Genomic DNA, 15,834 nt, shown 5'->3' on the forward strand with positions numbered 1-15,834 from the left:
TTATACTGTTCCATATGTTCTACTGTTCCATGTAAAGCTCAGCTCTCTGTTGAGCAGTTCTTCGTTTTATGTAAACCGGAGTGATTTGTAGTCCCTACAAGAACTTCGGTATATAAAAATAAATAAATAAATAAATAAACTGCCAGCCAAGGGTGGGAAGGTGGATTAACCTGTCTTCACTAGAGAAAAGGAAATTATCAATTAAGTAGTAATTTCTCATTTCTCAGCATTCAGACAGGTTAATCAATGACCAGTAGGATGAACCAAAGCTACTCCCAAACAGAGCAGGAGGCTGCCCCCTCGGTCCAACCAACACCACACACACAGAGGCTGTTGCCTCCTGGGCCTGCACATCCAGGTACTAATAACTGGAAAAAATGTGTTAGGAGGAGCACTTCACAGCTCAGAAATCTCGATGGGACACAAAATTGAAGCTCCGCCCATGACACTGCCTGAGCCCTAACCTGTTTTAACAGCTAGTCAGCATCCACATATGCAGGACAGATAACCTCCTTAAACCAATAGCTAACATAACCTGTGATGCTGACTCACCCTGTTTACCTCCATGAACAAACAGTTGGTCACAGTTTTCCTGAGATGTTTTAATAACTTCCAATACCACATCAGATACCTCCTGACATCCAAGGTCCGCAACAGACTATATTCATCCACATCTCTCCCCCTGTCCGGGATTGGCACGGAAATAGATTGGTTCAAATGAAAATCAGACACCACTTTTGGCAAAAAAGGATTGAAAAGACCAAAGCTGGACTGCCCCCGGAGTCACCCACAGGAACAGTTTCCTGCAAGAACAGCCCTTGGACCTGGCCAACAGAACAAACACCATGAGAAACAGTGTCTTCAAGAATTACCACAAGGAAAGGCTACACAAAGGTCGAAGAGAGGAATTTGCCAAAATTCTAGAACCAGATTCAAGGCTCCATAAGGCACCGGGAACCACAAGAGAGGACGAAGAAACTTCATCCCTTACAAAACCTGGCCACATCCAGATGGGCGGACAAGGGTCTGCCCTTCACCTGACCCTTGGAAAAAAACAAGGGCTGTCATCTGCACCTTCAAGAATTTAAGGGCCAAGCTCTTAAGTGACCCATCTTTTAAAAATTACAAAATAAGCGGGATTTTAACCGAATGAGGAAGCACTCCTCGTTCCTCACACCAAACCTCAAACACTCTCCAAGCCAAACGTAAGGTAAAGAGGAGGAAAACTTGTGTTCGAAGCAAGGTGGAAAACAGCAGTCAAATATCCACGCTTCAGCAATCAAACCCTTTCAAGGACCATACCGTAAGAAAATCTACACAAAGAATATTTCCTTGTCGTAGCAGGTACCTGAGGACCGGTAAACCGGGAAAGAGTCCGCCAGGAACCTTCACAGATCTGCATTCCACAGCCTCCTGGGTCAATCTGGAGCCACCAGAAGCACCAGCTCCATGTGTCTTTCCATCCTCTGAATCACTCTGCCCAACATGGGCCACGGGGAAAGCATACCGAAGCTGGTCTTCCTGCCACACCTGCTTCAGGGCATCGATTCCCAAAGACTTCAGATCTCCCCCGTGACTGAAAACAAGGGGAAACCTTCACATTATGCAATGTCGCCAGCAAGTCTAGAGATAGGCCCACTATGAGCTACAACACTTCGTCCAACAATTCCCATTCTCCTGGATCCAGACTGTCTGCTGAGAAAATCAACTATCACATTGTCTTTTCCCGCAATGTGGAAGATGGAGATCTCCTGGAGATGTACTTCCACCCATTCCAAGAGCCGGACTATTTCCTGCAACAGTTGCTGGCTCTCGATGCCTTCCTGGTACTTGATATAAGCCACTGTTGCATTGTCTGACATTACCCAGAGCGCTTACCCTGCAGTCAACAAGCCACATGCATGCCAACCAAATGGCATATGCTCCCAGATGATTGATGCTCTAGAGATTCCTCTGCACTCCAGTGCTATCAACTCTTAACAGTGAGGCCCCCAACCCTGGAGGCTTGCATCCGGCATACCAGTCAGTCCAGTGCTCGTAGGGAAACGTCCTTCCTTAGATCCGCCTTCAACCACCAATGCATTTGGATGCTCATCTCCACTGGTAACTGAAGCCATATCAAAAACTTGTAAGAACGTAAGACATGCCATCTGGGTTAGACCAAGGGTCCATCAAGCTCAGCATCCTGTTTCCAAAAGTGGCCAATCCTAGACACAAGTACCTGGCAAGTACCTAAACATTAAACAGATCCCAAGCTTCTATTCCTTATCGATTAACAGCAGTTTATGGACTTCTCTAGGAACTTATCCAAACCTTTTTTAAAACCAGTTACACTAACTTCCATAACCACATCCTCTGTCAATGAATTCCAGAGCTTAACTATGCACTAAGTGAAAAAGAATTCTATTTGTTTTAAATTAGCTACTTGCTAATTTCATGGAGTGCCCTCTAGTCTATTATCTGAGACAGAAAATAACCGATTTACACTAACCTGTTCAAGTCCTTTTATGATTTTGTAGACCTTTATCATATTTCACCTCAGACGTCTTTCTCAAAGTTGAACAGCTGTAACCTCTTTAGACTTTCTTCACAGGGGAGCTGTTCCATGCCCTGCATCCTGACAGATGAAATGAAAGGCTTATTAAGCCTTTCATTTCATCTCTATGAAGGATACTGTGCATTTACCCCAGCGACTTCTGGCAAACTCTATGTAAACATACTACTGTTGGCATCTAACCTGCTGCTCTGTGCCGATTACCAAAAAATTCCTTCTTGAACGCCTGATGCAGTCATACCACTGTTAGGGATATAACTACCTCTGTGCTATCTCACTAGCCACTAGGTCATGTTTCTGCTACCTCTTTACTAATAAAAATTCTCTGCATTTATCCCATAACTTTTTGAAGTCTGTTAACCATTTTAGCTTCCACCACCTGTTCTGGAAGGGCATTCCAGACATTCATCACCCTTCTATAAAAAATATTTTCCAACATTGTTTTGCTATATCTTGACCCCCTCGTTCTATGATTTCTTTTCCACTTAAAAAGGTTTTCTTCTTGTCCATTAGTAATACATTTCAGGTATGTAAATGTCTAATAATCCCTCTTTCTCTCCTCAGGTATATACATATTTAGGTCCCTTGTGTCTCAAACGATAGAACCTGCAGAAGGTATACAAGGAAGACCACGTTGCCGCTCGGCAGATGTCAATGCGAGACAGTAGCTTAGCTTCTGCCCAGGATACTGCTTGGGCTCTAGTGGAATGAGCTTTAACCTGAGACTGTAATGGCTTCCCTGCCTCTACATAAGCTCCCATGACCACCTCCTTTATTTGTTTGTTTAGAGTTTTTCTATACCGGCATTCATGATACAATCACATCATGCTGGTTTACAAATAACAGGGGATGTAATAATTTTGAACCTTGAACAAGTGAAGAGAATCAATGCAGTACAATAAAACAAGGCTGTTCAACTGGGGGAAGAAGATACAAAGCTATAGTAACTTAACAGACAGCGGTATAATTATTTACAGTATTCTGAAATGTCTTTCTATAGTTGATGTTGAAAATCAGTAAGGGTCTGGAAAGGCTTGTTTAAACAACCAAGTCTTAAGCCTTTTTCTAAATGTTAGAAAGCATGGTTCTTGTCTCAGATTGGGGGGAATGGAGTTCCATAATCGAAGGTCCTGCTGAAGAGAAAGCCCAGTCTCTAAAAGCTCGATAATGTGTGGATTTGGTTTGTGGTACAAGTAGTGATCCTCTGTAAGCTTCTCTAATGGGTCTGGAGGAAATCAACTCACTAGCCTAAACCTGATTTTAAATCCTTCTAAGACTGAACTCCTCATCTCCACAGAAAATAGTAAGATCACTTTAAACCAACCAACTCACTCATTACCCAAGCAAGAGACTTAGGAGTAATCATAGATAATCGCCTGAATTTAAAATCTTTCAACCACCAAACTACTAAGGACTGCTTTTATAAACTACAGGTATTGAAAAGAATCAAACCTCTCCTTCACTTTCCAGATTTCAGGACGGTCCTTCAAGCAATAATCTTTTCGAAGATAGAATTGCAATAGTCTATCTTCCTAGGTCTCCCTGCCTCCTCCACCAAGCCCCTCCAGATGCTCCAAAATGCGGCAGCTAGAATACTGACTAACACCAGGAGAAGAGACCACATCACTCCCTTTCTCAAAAACTTACACTGGCTGCCAATACATTTTAGAATTATTCATAAGTCCATCACTATTATCTATAAAGCCATTCATCATCATGCTCCTCTCAACCTACAAATCTCACTCAGACAACAAGGAGGATTTAGAGTTGGGCTGTTTTAAAAAAAGCCTATTTCAAGTTTTGAATCTGATTTTACTGGGTGTTGTGAGAATTTCAGATCTTTTTTGATTGCTAAAAGAATGCCCCTGCCCCTTTTTTTATGTTGGGGGAGGGAAAAAATGAATAGCTGTGTTAGTAGTTGATTTATTAGTGCAATATCCTCAGGTTTAAGCCAGGTTTCTGTGATGGCGCATATAAGAACATAAGAAAATGCCATACTGGGTCAGACCAAGGGTCCATCAAGCCCAGCATCCTGTTTCCAACAGTGGCCAATCCAGGCCATAAGAACCTGGCAAGTACCCAAAAACTAAGTCTATTCCATGTTACCATTGCTAATGGCAGTGGCTATTCTCTAAGTGAACTTAATAGCAGGTAATGGACTTCTCCTCCAAGAACTTATCCAATCCTTTTTTAAACACAGCTATACTAACTGCACTAACCACATCCTCTGGCAATAAATTCCAGAGTTTAATTGTGCATTGAGTAAAAAGAACTTTCTCCGATTAGTTTTAAATGTGCCCCATGCTAACTTCATCCAACCTAGACGTCTGGCTTTGCGTCTAGGAGATAGTCATTGAGGATCAGAGATTTCTTGGTGAGGGATTGTGCATTAAATAGTATCAGGGAGAATAGAGCAAGGCCTAGGAGTTGGGTAATGGGTGAGATCATGATTGGGATAAGGGATTTATAGGTGAGACGTCGAGGTTGGATAGTTGCTTTTCCTGTGGTAAATAGACTATGTTGCAGAATATGAATTGGGAAACCCAGATGCATTATGGACTTGTCTTGCAGAAGAGGAATGGGTTGAATGTTTGAGTGTTCTGGATGAGTGCTGTACAAGGCTCTATGCAGGTTGATGTGGCTAAATGCTGGGACAAGAAGGATGGGTGCTGAAACGGATGATTGCTGGTGCAGGCTTGGTTAATGCTGGAGTGAATGCTAGGACAAGCTGATCCTTGATCCAGCGAGCTATGGTAGCTCGTGAAGCTGGTTCGTCTTGTCTCCTTCCATCATGAAGAACAAACAAGTCTTGCGCACTGGTTCTGAGTTCCAGATACCTACTGAAGTTTAAATGGCAGAGGAGGTGGTCCTTGTGTCTATCTAGGGACAGCAAGGAAATAGACTGATTCAAGTGAAACTCAGAGACTACCTTGGGCAAGAAGGAAGGAATAGCGCGAAGCTGCAATGCTCCTGGAGTCATCCAGAGGAATGGTTCCAGACAACGCCTGTAGTTCAGAGATGCAACAAGACGAGCATATCACCAAGAACACAGTCTTCAGTGTTAACAGGCGCAGGGATAGACTGCACAGTGGCCGAAAGGAAGGTCCTTATAAAAAGTCCAAGACTAGATTAAGATTCCACAGGGGAACCCGGCCACCATAAGGGTGGTCGGAGGTGTTTAACCACTTTAGGAAACGGGCCCAGTCCAGATGTGCCAATAGGCAGGTTACGTTCACCTTGCCTCTGAAACAAGAGAGCACCACTACCTGGACCTTCAAGGAGTTAAGGGACAGCCCTTTATTCAGGCTGTCCTATAAAAATTCCAAAACCAGGGGGATTTTGGCAGACGAGGGGCAACCCGGCATTCCTCGCACCAGGCCTTAAATATTCTCTAGATCCGCACATACACTAAGGAAGTTGAGAACTTCCACGCGCGGAGCAAGGTGGAAATTACTGCCGCCGAATATCCAAGCGAGCCCTCTCAAGGGCTTGACAGTAAGACAAAACCAAATCGGGTCCTCATAAAGGATCGGACCTTGTTGGAGCAGGTCCCTGTGTAGAGGAAGGCATGGGGGGGAGGGAAGAGGGTGTCTCCACCAGAAGCCTCCGCATGCCTGCATACCACTGGTGTCTGGGCCAATCTAGAGCCACTAGAAGGACCTGTCCCCTGTGCTGCTCGATCTTGCGAATGACCTTACCCAGCAGGGGACACGGAAGGTATGTGTACAGTAAGTCCTCCTCTGCCATGCCTGAACAAGGGTGTCGATCCCCAGGGATCGCTGATCTCTGCTGCAACTGAAGAAGCAGGAGACCTTCACATTGTGAGATGTGGCCAGCAGGTTGATGGATGGGAGGCCCCAATGATCTACCAGCAGCTGAAAGGCTCTGGCCGACAACGTCCATTCTCCTGGATCCAGACTCTCTCTGCTTAGAAAGTCTGCTCTGACGTCTTTTCCTGTAATGTGAGAGGCCAAGATCATCCATAAGTTAAGAACATAAGAACATGCCATACTGGGTGTGACCAAGGGTCCATCAAGCCCAGCATCCTGTTTCCAACAGTGGCCAATCCAGGCCATAAAAACCCAGCTAGTATCCAAAAACTAAGTCTATTTCATGTTACCGTTGCTAGTAATAGCAGTGGCTATTTTCTAAGTCAACTTAATTAATAGCAGGTAATGGACTTCTTCTCCAAGAACTTATCCAATCCTTTTTTTAAACATAGCTATACTAACTGAACTAACCACGTCCTCTGCAACAAATTCCAGAGTATAATTGTGCGTTGAGTGAGGAAGAACTTTCTCCACATGCTAACTTCATGGAGTGTCCCCTAGAATATTATCTGAAAGACTAAATAACTGATTCACATCTACCCGTTCTAGACCTCTCATGATTTTAAACACCTCTATCATATCCCCTCCATATGGAATGGGCAGTTCAATTCTGCCCATTCCATAAGGAGATCTACTCCAGAGACATTTGCTAGCTCTTGGTTCCTCCCTGGCTGTTGATATTGGCTACTGTTGTTGCATTGTCCGACATCACGTGGACTGCCTGATCCTGAAGCTTGTGGCTGAACTGTAGATATGCTAATCTGATTGCCTGGGCTTCCAGGCGATTTATGTTCCAGCATGCTTCTTTCTTGGTCCAATGCCCCCATGTCGCCAGTTCCTGACAGTGAGCTCCCCACCCCCACAGGCTTGCGTCCGTCTTGAGAACTAGTTAGTCCGGTGGGGACAGGCTTGTACCCTTGCTCAGGTGAGCTTCCGGCAGCCACCACTAAAGCCGAGAACATACTTCCATTGGTAGGTGTAGGAGAATTGAATAGCCCTGGGACAGCGGGTTCCAACATGACAGTAGGAAGCGTTCGAGTGAATGCATGTGTGCCCTCACCCACAGTACTACCTCCAGGGTTGATGCCATCAGACCAAGGACCTGAAGATAACTCCACACCCTGGGGCGTATCGTGTTTGTCAATCGGCACACTTGGCATATCATCTTCCTTATTCTCGAGGTGGAAGGGAAGACCTTGTCCTGTTTGGTGTCAAACCGGACTCCCAGATAGTCTAACGACTGAGAGGGATTGAGACTGCTCTTGGCTGTGTTCACAACCCAACCAAGCTCCTGAAGCAGGGACATCACCCTGTTGGTCATCTGAAGGGTCTATTCTAATGACTTCGCCCAGATCAACCAGTCGTCCAAGTACAGGTGCACCATGATTCCTTCTTTCCTCAATGCCGCCGCCACAACCATCATAATTTTGGAAAATGTTCTGGGGGCTGTGGCCAGGCCAAAGAGCAGCGCCCAGAATTGATAATGGCGGCATAGCACCATAAAACGTAGGAAACACTGGTGGTCTTGTCGGATTGGAATGTGAAGGTAGGCCTCTGAGAGGTGCAGAGAGGTTAAGAACTGCCCCGGTTGTACGGCCATTATGACTGAGCGTACAGTTCCCATGCGGAAATGAATTATTCGTAGATGACGGCTGATGCTCTTGAGGTCCAAGATGGGGGAAAGGAACCCTCCTTCTTGGGTACGATGAAATAGATGAATAGTGCCCTGTATTTCCTGGGGCATAGGTACTGGAATTATAGCCCTGAAATTGTAGAGCCTTGTCAATGTAGGAGTCCACTGCCAGCTTCTTGGAGACATCATGAATATGTCCCAAGGGATGCTGCGAAACTCCAGTGCCTATCCTCCTCATATGATATCCAGTACCCATTTGTCAGATGCTGCAAAACTCCAGTGCATATCCTCCTATGATATCTAGAACCCATTTGTCTGACATGATCTCAACCCACCGCTGCTAGAAGAGGGATAGTCTATCCCCATCTCCTTATCGAACCCGAACCCAAACCAGCCCCTTTTTGGTTGTCAACTCCAAAAGGACCAAGACCTTCCCAAAGACCAAGATGTCTGAAATGACGAGTTCTTGTAGGGCCAAAAGCACTGGAAGCCCCTGGCCTGACCACTCATAGATGAGGGGTGCTGCGACCTCCTATCTTCTGGTAGCAGAGGCACTGGAGATTCACCCCACTTATTGGCCAACTTTTCCAATTTGTTACCGAATAGGAGGGATCCCTTAAAGTGCACATTTGTAAGGTTTGCCTTAAAGGTTGCATCCGCTGACCAATTCTGCAGCCGTAGTTGTCTTCTGGCCCCCACCACTGAGGCCTCCCCTCTGGCTGAGGTACAGACTAGGTCAGAGCCCACGTTCACTAAAAAGGCAGCGGCGGGCTTCATAGCCTCTCTGGAAGTCGCTCCTGAGTTATCTGCCTCTCTCAAGAGAAGCAAGCACGAGTGAGCCACCAGGGCACAACAGGAAGCAATCTGTAGTGTCATTGCTGTCACATCAATGGAGAGAGCAAGAGAGCGAGACTGCACCTGTATGAAGGCTTGAAGGCCTTGAAAAAATTCTACCCATACTTAGCCCAGGGGGAACTGGGGTAGTTGCAGCTGAGTTTCCTCTCCAGAGGTAGACCCAGCCCCAGGATTACTCAGATCCAGGGTGCTACCGGGTAAGGTTGTGGCTGACCCATCTTGTGAATGGAAGGAGCCGGGCTTGGAAAAGTTCTGGGAGTCCAACCCTCCCTGGGCCTCCTCACAGTGCTGACATGGGAAGGACTCCAAGTCAGAATGTGGAGCCCTAATATGGCAAGCAGCACAAAGAGGGTCATTTATGCTTCTTTGCTGCCGGGGCCATAATAAAAACAATAGCTGTGCGCTCAGCCAGCTACCATCTGAAATAGAGTGCGCACAGATCCTGTTCCGGTCCTCGTAAGTAGAAGCGTACGTATGCATGTGCTTATGTATGCGCAACATTAGGCGCCCAGCAAGTGCACAGAGCCGGCACGCACTGCACGTACTGACAGCTATGGAGGGCAATGGAGACATACAAAAATGCGCACAAGATGGCGCCGCCATGGCCTGTCTCGTGGTGTACCCACTAAGCGTGAAGCGGGACCTAGCCCATCGGGGGGGGGGGGCACTCAATCTGCTCAAAAGCCCCCTTCCCTTACCCCAACGGGATCAGGAACGTTGTCCGAACAGTGCGCTGAGCAAGGAGACAGGTGGTAAGACTTACCAAACCTCCTCCATGTCTCTGAATCAGAAGGAATCCTCTTCTCTCTTTTCTTACCTGGGCTGGTGTAGGGAAAGTATATCCACATCTGCTAGGAGACTGAGAAATACTGAAGGGCTGAGGTCACTGCTGGGGTATATCTAAGGTGATGTCAGCTTTGAAAACTGACTCAGTCTCCATCTGCTAGCAGGGGTGCATAACACTCATTGGTCCCGAGTCCATATGGCTACATGCTAGGAACAGAAATAGAGCAGGACAAACTGATCGCAATTGCTGGGGGCAGGGAGGTGAGGAGGAACACTATGCAAAATATCCTTTAGGAACTGTGCATTTCGCCGAGTACATTTTTACAATTTTGAAAGAGAATGGACTGTGGGAACATTACACCCTGAAATGTTTTTTTTTAAAACTGCTTCTTATGACAGGCATTGTGCTAGTGTCTGAATATTTTTGGGTGTCCCCCAAAGTTGCACAGTGTTATCAAGCCACAGGGCTACCACTAGAGCAAGACAACCCTGTCTGTATCACCATAGTACTGCCAGTGTACTAAACAACCATTAAAAAAAACAAAAAAAAAAAACCCTTTTGCCACCTTGTAAGCATGTCTGCCTGGTTACTTACTGCCATAGCAATAGCCATATCCGATTCTGTGACAGTGTCCATAGGTGAGGAGATCAGAGGCGTCTTTAGAGTGATCTTCCGGGTCAAGGCAGAGGTCAAATCCTAAGCACAAGAGAGTAGTTTTAGCATTTCAATACCCAGACTTGCATATTAGCCCTCCAACAAAGAGCAGGGATATTAAATCCCAATATCAGGGTGTTCTGCGCCAGCACAGAAGGCAGACTTGCAGAATAACCCAGGGATCAAGGTATAGACAAGCTAGGGCTTACCTTCACAGCTTCTGTGCTCTGCAATTGAAAGAGGAGCACGAGAAGCTCAAAGTAACCCAGGAGTTGAGGCACCAAGAGTTCGATTAGGTATCCTAGAACCTGTTCCTGTGAACAGCATTGTTAGTGGGGGGATCACTGCGGTTCAGAGTCCAAAGATCAGCAGACAAACTCATTAGGCCATTAGTGTCCATAAACTGCTCACCAAGCTTTAAAAAAGCTTCTACTCTAAGAGCTCTGGACTAAAAGTTCTTTGTGGAAGGATTCCCATCACAAGGGCAACCATACATGCTTATGCTAGTGGTATTCACTCCCAGCCCTCAAGGGCCACCAACAGGTCAGGTTTTCAAGATATCCCTAATGAATACTTACGAGATAGATTTTCATGCATACTAATATAAATTAGGGATATCCAGAAAATCTAACCTGTTGGCAGCTCTCGAGGGCTGGGAGTAAACACTGGAATAAGCAGTTTTAATGGTTGCCCTTGCAAGGGAATTCTTTCCACAAAACGTGTAGTCCAGAACTCTTTAGAGTAGAAGCCTCTTTAAAGCTTAGTAAGCAGTTTATGGACACTAATGACCAAATGAGTTTATTATGATCACTGATGTCTGTATATGTCAATTTCAGAAAATTCTGCATTTTCCTGCTCCAGTTAAAAAGTCTGAAAATACTAGAGGAAAGAGTTTTATTTTTGTAATTTAAAAAGTCTGTCTACTGTAAAGCAGAGTTGCTTACCTGTAACAGGTGTTCTAAGACAGCAGGATGTTAGTCTTCACAGATGGAGCCCAGCATGGAAAACTTTTGTCAAAGTTTCTAGAACTTGGTCTGGCACACTAAGCATGCCCAGTATGCCACTGTGTGTCCATGTGTGGTCCTTCTTCAGTCTTGTAACAGAATTCACAAGCGGAAAAATAAAACAAAAACACATGAGGACCCAACTCCGTGGGGTGGCAGGTGGGTTTCCTGAGGACTAAAATCCTGCTGTCCTAGGAAAACATCTGTTACAGGTAAGCAACTCTGCTATGTCCTAGGACAAGCAGGATGGTCGTCCTCACAGATGGGTGAATACCAAGTTACAGGCTGCTCCCAGTACGACTGATGACCAGACACTGAACCAGGTGCCAACAGGGACAAAAATAACTGTAGTGCTGTTGGCAACACAGGGAGACAGCATGAACCCAAACAATGGGCCCTAGGCATGCAGAGTAGGGTTTTTAAGCCTGGAAGAGGTTACAAAAGGACAGATTGGCCGAAGTTACTGACATGTCAACCATCCTTGTCCAAGAATTAGTGAGCAAAAGTGTGTAAGGAACTCCAAGGTGCAGCTCTGCGGATTTCAGCAATGGGAACCACTCGTAAGTGGGCCACCAATGCCACCATAGCTCTCACCAAATAAGCCTTAACGCGGCCTCCAAGCTGAACGTCTGCCTGCGCATAGCAGAAGGAGATGCAATCCACCAGCCAGTTGGACAGTTTGTTTGCCCACCACAACACCCATTCTGTTCTTGTCAAAAGGATATGAAGAGTTGTGTGGACTGTCTGCGGCCTGTAATGCATTCGAGATAGGCTAAAGACCTCTTACAGTCCAAACTATGTAGAGCCCATTTGCCTTGGTGAAAATGAGGTCTCAGGAAAAAGGTGGTTAAAATAATAGACTGATTAAGATGAAAATCCCTCACCACCTTAGGCAGAAACTTAGGGTAAGTACGCAGGATCACCCTATCATGAAAGAACTTCATGTAGGGCGGATACATCACCAACGCCTGAAGCTCACTAACTCTGCAAGCCGAAGTGACCACCATGAGGAAGAGAACCAAGTTAGGTACCTCAGATCTCAAGAGCGCATAGGCTTGAAAGGGTCATGCATGAGCCGCGCTAGCACCATGTTGATGTCTCAAAACACAAAAGGAGGATGCATGGGGGGGGGGGGGGGCTTCATCTGAAGGAACCCTCGCATAAAATAGCCCTATTATGGGCTGCACAGAGATGGGCCTACCACCAATACCTTGATGTTAAGCGCTGTTGGCACTCAGGTGGACCCCGACTGAGTTGTTTTCAAGCCAGCTTAGCAACTGCGGCATGAGGCAGGCGAATGGATCCAAGCCATGACCTCCACACAGGGCCGGAGGAACCACTAGGCAAGCTAGGCCTGTGCCTAGGGTGCCGAGACTTAGGGGGCATCGCAGCAGGCGGCAGAATTTTGAAAGGGCAAAAAGTGTCCTTTCAAAATTCTGCCAGCCCCCGCCTCACCCCCAGTGCCACCCTCTCGATGAACCACTGGTGGTCCAGTGGAGGGTCTGGGAGCGATCTGCCGCTCCCGGGGCCACGGCTGCCACAAACCGAAATGGCACAGTGGCCTTTAGCCCCCTACCATGTGACAGGGGCCAACCAATGGCACCTGTAGCCCCTGTCACATGGTAGGGGTTGAAGGCCACCAGCGCCATTTTGATTAGTGCAGCCGAGGCCCCGGGAGCTGCAGATGGTCCAGCAGGCGGCCTGGGAGCCATCAGTTGATTTGTGAGTTCTTTTGGGAGGGGGGAGTCAGGGCTGGGGACGGCACAAGGCTGAAGGTGCCTAGGGCGCCCAATCCCCTTGCACCAGCCCTGCCTCCACACCAGACCGAGAACCTCCTCCACTTGAGCCTGTAAGACTTCCTGATGGAAGGCTTTCTTGAAGCTACCAGTATCTGAGATACGTCAGAGAGGTCGAGGGACTGCAGGACAAGCCTCAGCATCCAGGCAGTCAGAGCTAATGACTTGAGATTTGGATGGCACAGCCTGCCCTGCTCCCGCATGATCAGTTTAGGGGAGGTCCCCAGATGGATAGGCATTGAGCGAAAGGTCCTGCAGGACTGGAAACCAGAACTGCCTTGGTCATGGTCCCCTTGTCCTGCAGGAGCTTCATGAGTCTCTTCATTACTAGCAGAAGCTGAGAATACACATACAGAAGGACCCTTGCCCCAGTAGCAGGCAAAAGCATCAGAGGCTGGCTTCCCGTCGCTCCTGTACAGGGAGCAGAAGTGACTTACTTTGCTGTTGCAAGGGAAGGCAATGAAATCCACATCCGGTGTTCCCCACAAGCAGAAGATCCGGTCTGCTACCGAGGGGACGAGTTACCACTCGCATGGTCTACCACCACATTTTCCATCCCAGACAGGTAAATCGCTTGCAAGAGCATGCCCTGGGATAGGGCCCAGGACCATATCTGCACCACCCTCCTGACAAAGGAGGAAGGAGCCTGTGCCTCCCTGTTTGATGTACCACTTAGCAACCTGATTGTCTATTTGGATCAAGACCACTTAGTGGGACAAATGATCCCGAAACGCCCAGAGAGCATAGCGGATCTCTCAGAGCGCCAGGAAGCTGATCTGGCAGCAAGCTTTCTGTGCCATCCAACGGCTCTATACGGAGGCTGTCTACATGCGCGCCCCCCCCTCCCCCCCAAACTCAGGGTGGATGCATCGGTGGTGAGCACAATCTGGTGAAGGGGAGCTTGAAACTGAAGTCCCTGCTCCAGATTGGAGAGATTTTCTCACCAAGACAGGGAGGCTGGGTCCAATAAGCACTGCATATACACAAGCAGGTGAATGGGGTAACATGGACAGACGCAGCCAAGTGACCCAAAAGACTGAGCAACAGGCGAGCAGAAACCTGACAACTGCAGCAGACCAAACCTGCCAGTGATGCCAGGGCAAGCGCTCGGCCGTGAGGCAGAAATACCTTGGCCTGCACATTGTCCAATCTGGCTCCAATAAAACCCAGATGTGAAGATGGGCTGACATGGAACTTGGGGTAGTTGACAAACCCCAGAGACTGCAGCACACAGGCAATTAGTGACAGGGAGCAGAGTGCCCCCTGCTGGGTGTTGCTTCTGATTAACCAATCATCCTGCCAGGGGAACACGTGCATGTCCTGCCAGAGCAGGCATGCCCCCACAACCACCAGGCACTTGGTGAAGACCCGTGGGGCAAAAGCGAGGCTGAAGGGCAACACATGGTATTGGAAATGCTCCTTGCCCACTAGAAAGCGGAGATAATTCCTGTGGCTGAGGAAGATCTCAATGTGGGCATAGGCATCCTTTAGGTTGAGGGAGCAAAACTAGTCTCCTTTTTGCAGGAGAGGGATCAGGGTGCCCAAAGAAACCAACTTCAACTTTTCTCTTTGAAGAAACTTGTTCAAGGCCCTCAGACCGAGAATAGGGTGCAGGCCCTCTGTTTTCTTTGGTATCAGGAAGTACCAAGAGTAGAACCCCTGGCCCCCCTGGCAAGGGGGGAGGGGGAAGAGTTTTGACCACCCATTAGCAGTGCAGAGAGCTCTGTCAAGTACTTCCTGATGAGAGGACAGACCCCCATGATGGACACGGGGGAAGAGTCCATGGGGACATCCCTAAGGTTCAGCCAGTACTCTCAATGAACGATGGCGAAAACCTTCTGGTCCGACATAATGCTGGGCTAAAGGTCTGCAAATAGATGTTGCCGGCCCCCGGGTTGGGGGGACAGAGAGCCAAGGGTACGGCAATCTGGCACATTCTCCCTCCCCCGCAGCCAAAACCCTGTAGCGGGGCTTTGCTGGGGGGTGGGTTGAGGCCTGGGAGGTCCGTTGTTGACACGAGTGACCCCCGAGAGCTTGCACATGGCGTGCATGCCCGTGAGGCAGGAGGGTAGTACTTTCTCTGGTGGTAAAAGGACTTCCTGGAACCTTGTCACAAAGATTTTCTGATAGAGGATGGCGGATCTGAGGTACTCGCCGAGAGATGTTGCAGAGTCTCATGGTGGTCTTAACTGGGCCACCGCATTCCTAACTTTAATCGCCTGTGCAGGGTAAATCTGTCAGCTTCTACTGGACCTCTGGTCAAGGTCTGAGGCACGAAGCCAGGCCATTTTGTGGGCACCAATGCCCGCTGCAGCCACCCTTGCCGCTGTTTCAAATACACTGTAGGTGGACTGCACCTCGTGTTTGCCCACCTCCAGGACTTGCTGTACTACCGCCATGGAAGCGTCCTGCTGCTGCTGGGGCAGGTGCTCCGACAATTCCTGTGGCATTGTGTCATATACAGTTGGTAGCACGCAATATGAGCAATAAGCTTAATGCCCTGAAAGACCTTCCTACCTAGGGCATCTAAGGCCTTGTACTCCCTACCTAGCGGGGCAGAGGCATGGGTCGAAAGCACTTGGCTTTCTTGAAGGCAGACTCCACCACCACAGACTGGTGTGGTGTGGAAGGTGACGCCTCTCAAAGCCTGAGGCTTGTTGCACCAGGTAAATGGCATCCGCCTTCCGATTGACCAGAGGAATGGACACAGGATGCTCCCAG

The 15,834-nt window shown here is 47.9% G+C and overlaps 1 protein-coding gene across 5 annotated transcripts in view; it reads right to left on the reverse strand.

The window, feature by feature from the left end:
- The window catches only part of IMPDH1 (inosine monophosphate dehydrogenase 1), a 303,033-nt gene that overhangs the window by 174,728 nt on the left and 112,471 nt on the right, over positions 1-15,834 (reverse strand). For all 5 annotated transcript variants that reach the window (XM_029615228.1, XM_029615232.1, XM_029615229.1 and 2 more), the window contains exon 4: positions 10,254-10,355. In XM_029615228.1, coding sequence (XP_029471088.1) covers positions 10,254-10,355 — 102 coding nt within the window. The remainder of the gene's footprint in view (positions 1-10,253; positions 10,356-15,834) is intronic.

The sequence above is a fragment of the Rhinatrema bivittatum genome, chromosome 9 (assembly GCF_901001135.1).
Source record: "Rhinatrema bivittatum chromosome 9, aRhiBiv1.1, whole genome shotgun sequence".
Classification (NCBI taxonomy): domain Eukaryota; kingdom Metazoa; phylum Chordata; class Amphibia; order Gymnophiona; family Rhinatrematidae; genus Rhinatrema; species Rhinatrema bivittatum.